This window comes from Cyprinodon variegatus, unplaced genomic scaffold, assembly GCF_000732505.1.
Source record: "Cyprinodon variegatus isolate N-32 unplaced genomic scaffold, C_variegatus-1.0 Scaffold994, whole genome shotgun sequence".
NCBI lineage: Eukaryota > Metazoa > Chordata > Actinopteri > Cyprinodontiformes > Cyprinodontidae > Cyprinodon > Cyprinodon variegatus.
This window is the reverse complement of record NW_015151447.1, coordinates 190,328-196,602: the sequence shown is the minus strand read 5'-3', so window position 1 is coordinate 196,602 and position 6,275 is coordinate 190,328. Positions and strand designations below refer to the sequence as shown.

General features: G+C 37.7%; 1 protein-coding gene across 1 annotated transcript; it reads left to right on the top strand.

Moving 5' to 3' along the window:
* Positions 1-1,125: 1,125 nt before the first annotated feature.
* On the top strand, positions 1,126-2,994 carry LOC107100621 (ferritin, heavy subunit-like). Its single transcript, XM_015399193.1, has 4 exons — positions 1,126-1,333; positions 1,435-1,581; positions 2,590-2,715; positions 2,804-2,994. The coding sequence occupies exons 1-4, from the start codon at positions 1,232-1,234 to the stop codon at positions 2,960-2,962; spliced, it is 534 nt and encodes a 177-aa protein (XP_015254679.1). The 5' UTR covers positions 1,126-1,231; the 3' UTR covers positions 2,963-2,994.
* The last annotated feature ends 3,281 nt before the right edge of the window (positions 2,995-6,275 follow it).

The window sequence follows — 6,275 nt, the reverse complement described above, 5'->3', positions numbered from 1 at the left end:
TTTTTTTTGTGCCGGCGGCAGGAAAATAAAAAAAACTGTGTTATCCCAAAATGAAAACACTTTACATTGAGACTTGTTTACTAGCGAGAAGGGAGATTTGTACGTTTATCAGAATAACCCAATAGACGGTCCCATACTTTGTAAAATTTTTTGGTTGATCCTTTCAAAAAAGTATTTCACTTTTTCGATTTTTAGAAACATGATCATATCCGAGAGCCACGTTGCTGCCTTAGGTGGAAATTGGGATTTCCATTCCAGAAGTATTCTCCTTCGAGCAATCAGAGTTGCAAAAGCAATAACATTTTCCTTTCTAGAAATCGCAGTCAACCCCAAAAATAGCCATTAAAGGACCAGGTTTTAAATGTAGGCCAAACGCATCGTTTAAAATCCCAAATACTGAATTCCAATAGTCTTTCAGCTTAGAGCACGACAAAAACATATGAGCTAAGTCTGCGTTGGTGGCTCTACAGCGATCACACGCTCCATCTGGGTATATTTTGGCAAGCCTGACTTTGCTATAGTGAGTATGGTGAAGAATTTTAAACTGAATCAGATTGAGACGCACAGAAAAAGTAGTATCGTTCACAAGATTAAGAGCCCAGGTCTCTTCTGAAACGACTATCCATAATTCTTCTTTCCATTTTGTCTTGATGTTGGCTGTTGATATGTTACTAAATGAAATAATTAAGTTATATATATTAGAGAGGAAATTCAGGATTTACCAGCGATAAATTTAAGATCTCATTCAGGTTAAATAACATTTACTGTTAATGCAGCTAAAACTATAAAGTAAATAATTTACTGTATTTATCTGTAATCGTCTTTTAGCAGCATAAAAATTAATGACACTTTAAAAAATGACCCTGAATGTTACAATCAGACTTAAAAAGTTTTGCTTCTTGCTGCTTTTTTTCCAATTTGAATTATTTTGCAAAGAAAACTGAATATTGAAATGAAATATATAAAATTGGTAAATCATTTTAAAAAATCATGCATCCTGTTTCTGCTGCTTTATAATAATTCTGGACGATGTGTTGGTCTTTAATGTAAAATCCCAATAAAATACATTTCAATTTTAAATGTTTTAAAGCAGCAAAATGATTCAATGCTTATATGAGAAAAAGGTTAATCTGTGTCAGTTTTTGCTCGTCTGCTTCCTGATTACATCCTGGTTTATCATAAATTAGCTTTGACTTGCAGATTGTCGTTCATCTATCTGATCTCCGTAGAAATGAGTTCCCAAGTCCGACAAAACTTCCACCAGGACTGCGAGGCTGCAATCAACAGACAGATCAACCTGGAGCTGTATGCCTCCTATGTTTATCTCTCTATGGTGCGAAAGGCTTTTTTTATGCATTATGTTAGAATTTAGAGGAAAATGTACTTTTCCTTTATTATTATTTTATTATTTCTTTGTTTTTTCTCGTCTTCCAGGGATTCTATTTTGACAGGGATGATAAATACCTTGCAAATTTTGCCAAGTTCTTCAATGACCAGTCGAAAGAGGAGCGTGAGCATGCAGAGAAGCTGATGAGTCTGCAGAACCAGCGTGGAGGCAGGATTTTCCTGCAGGACATCAGGGTAAGCAGGGCGCTTTCACTACACTGGAAAAATGATCTAGAAATAAGTAAAGATAAAATATATCTTTACTTAAAGCTTTACTTAAAGCAAACATGCAGACAATCCTTCCTCACTGGTAATGAAGGGAAATGACTCTTCTCTGGATCCTCGGTTCTCATCAGCCATCTTTCTTTTTTCCCTTTGGGATCCATGGAGACCCCCCCCCCCCCCGCCACTTTGTTTACAGCCGCCACCTGCCTGGCGCCGCGCCGCGCTGAAACCTGCTGCAGGATATGTTTACATTTAATGTTTAAATATATTAATTATCAATCAAACAGTCAAATTTATTGTCAACTATAATTTACATTGCAATGGAGATTTCAGTTTTAGTATTATTATATTATTCTCATTTTGACACTATTGGAAACATAATAAATGTTTGTTTGACCTCCTGCACACATATTAAAACAAACCAAAATAACACATTTTCCTAAATAAAAAAAAAAAAACTCTAGATTGGAGGTCTTCAACAGGGGGTTTGCGACCCCTAGGGGGTCCATGGAGGTACTGCATGGGGGTCGTAAAAATGTTGGTTGATTAGAGTTTTTTTTTTTTTTTATATTCCCTCCTGCAGTTTTTTGCACTAATGTAAATGTCTTTAAATCCACATTAACATGAATTCAACAGACTGTAGTAAACAGATAAATGGAGGCAGAAGATGTCTTTCAGTCATCAATGCTCACATTCAGCGACACACAGGAGCTCTTTCAAGCTGGACACCGTTTCATTCACAACACCTGTCCCATCAACCAGGAATCAGAAATACTTTAATAATCCCAGGGAGGGATTACTTTAGTTACATTACTCCATCTGTAATAGAGTGACTATAGGAGAAGTTTGATAGAACACTATTTATATAATCAGGGGGTCCCCGCTCCATCGCCATCAGTTTGGGGTCCTTGGTCTGGAAAACATTGAAGGCCGCTGGTCTAGACTGTAAAGTGATATTGTGGTTTATCTGTGTTTTAGAAACCTGACAGAGATGAATGGGGGAGCGGCCTGGAGGCCCTGGAATGTGCCTTGCAGCTTGAGAAAAGTGTAAACCAATCTCTGTTGGACCTGCAGAAAATGGCAGCCGAACACAACGATCCGCATGTGAGAAACATCCTAGAACATCCCGTTCACCGTCTGTCCTTTCCATCCCGCGCTGTAGTAATGTGACGTCTCCTGTTCTCCCAAACAGCTGTGTGACTTCATAGAAACCCATTTCCTGGATGAGCAGGTGAAATCAATCAAGCAGCTGGCAGACTGGATCTCAAGCCTGCGTCGCATGGGGGCCCCTCAGAACGGGATGGCCGAGTACCTCTTTGACAAACACACCATGAAAGAGGAAGCTAGTTAAACCGCCGCGCAGCCGCTCATCATCCTCTACATGACAAAGCAAGCATCCTGTGTCACTGATCGCTCCGCATATCTGCAGATATCATTTCATCTAACATTACAGCTCTTTGTGCTTCATTTTAGAGTTTAGACCATTCCAAGGTAAGATCTATAACCCCTAGATTCCACATCCTCCGTCAGCGCTCCACTTCGCCACGCTCACGTTCGTCCTGCAGAGTTACGTTAACATCCGCCGCTACTCCTCTGTATGTCGCCGTCCACGTAGGTCTTCTCCGTCCTTCACCGTCAAAATATGGAGCAGAGCTATTTTTAGCTCCGCTCCGGTCCGGCCAGGTCTAGATTCAAAATTTCCATCTTACCAAACAGGAAAAAGAACGTTGAGAAGATCCGGTTTGACTGATTAAAATATAGTACAGATGGATCATTAAATACTAATTAGAGCATAATTCTCATACATTCACCAAAACTAACTTTAATTAAATGATCGGTGCTTCAACAGACCAGGAAGCAGATTTCTCATCTCCATCAAAATATTTTATTTATACCGAGAAGGTTAAAGTTTAATCACATCCAGTCAATAGAAAGTTTTTATTGCAGGAATGGATGAAGAGACGCTGAGTTTGGAAGCAGAACAAACGGAGTTCATCCAAACCATGGATGATCCTAAATGTCACTAAAAGCCACAAAAAAAGAAAATATTTGGGCAGGAACCGCTCATCTGCTGGATGATGATGGGGATTTTTTTTTAATGCCATATTAAATTAAGCATTAATTTCCGCATGTTTTGCTCTTATGAATTTAATAATAATACAGCGCATGCTCTCCTGGAACAGTGGAGGCTGCAGGCTTTGCTTTGAGCAGGAGGTCTGGAGCGCAGGGGGGCGGGGCGGTTACAGAGGATGCGGGATTTCAGGGTAAGTAGTTGTACACTGCAAAAAAGAAAACTAAATAAGTCATTTTTCCTTAAAATAAGTGCATTTCGTCTTGAATTGAGGGCGTAAGTGAGACACTTTGCAAATGGAACAAGACAATTTACATTTGAAATAAGAAGAAACAATTTAATTGTCTTATTTCAAGTGCATAATTATCTAATTATCTTATTTTAAGAGTAAACATACTCATTCCATTGGCAGATCATTTTATTTACCTACTCAAAGTAAGGGAAAATTCACTTAATTTAAGATTTTTTTTACTTATTTGTAGATCATTTTTGCAGTGTATGACATAAACACCCCCCCTCCCACCTTATTAAGACCACTCTATGATCTCTGGAATCTGCTGAACCAATCAAATGTCCCAGGATCGCAGCACATTGGGGGTCATTATGCCCTCGGCACATACCGTCTCCCTCACTGCTTGGCTGGTTACTTTAAAACGTAGTTTTCACTACATGTAAACCTCCACATCACACTGGAAACAACTGAAATCTAATTAAGTAATTCTTTCTTAAAATACGTGCATTTTGTCTTGAATTGAGGAGGTAACTGAAACTTTGCCGATGGAACAAGACCATTTACATTTAAAATAAGAAAAAACAGTTGAATTGCTTATTTCAAGTGCATTTTTATCTAATTATCTTATTTTAAGAGTAAAAACACTCATTCCATTGGCAGATCATCTTATTTTTCTACTCAAATTAGGGGTAAATTCACTTAATTTAAGAAATGTTGACTTCTTTCTAGATCATTTTTGCAGGATATTTACTCAAAAAATGCAGTTTTCACTGGAAAAACGATCTAAAAATAAGTAAAAAATGTCTTAAATAAAGTATATTTACCCTTAATTTCAGTAGGTAAACGAGACAGTTTGCCAATGTAAATAGTATTTTTACTCTTAAAATAAGATATTTAGATCAAATGCACTTGAAATAAGACAATGCAATTGGGGTTTCTTATTTTAAATGTAAATAGTCTTGTGCGATTGGCAAAATGTCACTAATTTTAAGAAAAAATGACTTATGTAGATTTTGATTTTTTTTTCCAGTTTTCCTGTAAATGTTGATTTTTGCCGGACCTTCGTCAGCAGGTTCAGCTTACTGCAGCCGAAGAAACGTTATAATGACAGTAATTTCAGTAGCTTTTTGTTATGGATGTGTTTACCAGGCGTAATGCAGAGCTTCTAGGTTCTGCCTGGTGAGTTTTTGGTGCGGTCTTAGTCTGCTGTGAAGTGGAGGCTCACTGAAACCTGGCTTCCAACTGGAAAATAGTTCAGCTTTTATAACAAACCCCAGGAGGAAGTGGTTCTTTTATTAGCAATAAAGCCATAACGTGCGCTTAGAAGTGAGAAAAGCCATATGACAACATCCTGATATTCAATGCTATCAAATTGAAATACTATGTCTATTTATTTATATCATTTTAGAGGTTGTTACCCATGTGAGTGCTAGTTTTTATGGAGTACGGCTTCTAAACATGGTTTATTATTGGGAGAAAAATGTCATTATAAAGTTGTAAAAGATAATTGTTTTTTTTTAGTTCATTACAAATATCAGTAGCTGTTATCTTGTGTCTGTATAACAAGCTTGTTGATGAAAATAAAGCAATAGTACGGATATAATTTGTGTGTTCATTTTTATTTAAATAAAAGCAATTAAAATATCACAGCACAAAGTTAAAAATTGGTATACAAACAGTGGAGCTTTTTGTTGATTTATTTATTTTTTGCAGGAAAAAAAGGTTTTAAAATCCGTATCGACTGTTTTAATTCAGGCTTAGATGATATTTGCATAAGATGAAGGGCAGTTCGGAGTTAATCCGGTTTAACTCGCAGTCTAAAGCTTCGTAGATGCGAGTCTGTTCAGTCCAGTTTGAAAGAAACATGTTGGACATATGAATTCCATAAATTAGGTGAAAAAGAAACTTTAAGTTTCAGTTTGCCTTAAAACATTTCTTAGCTCCAACAGATTAACTCACGTGTCAAATTGTTTAAAAATAATAATTCCTTTTAAAAAAAAAAATATGTTGTGCTCAGTGGTGCATTGGGTAGCACTATTTCCTTGCAGCAAGAAGGTTCTGGGTACGATTCCCAGCCCGCCGTCTTTCTCCATTGAGTTTGCATGTTCTCCCTGTGCATGCGTGAGTTCTCTCTGGGTACTCTGGCTTCCTCCTTCCAATCTAAAAATATGGCTGTTAGGTAAATTGGCTTCTCTAAATTCTCCTTAGGTGTGCATGGATGGTTGTGAATAGTTGCGTTGCCCTGCGACAGTCTTGTGACCTGCCCAGCGTGGACACCGCCTCTGGCCCGTAGACTGTCTGAGATAGGCACCGGCCTCACCTCAACCCTGACAGAACCGAACAGGAGAAGACGGATGTTGT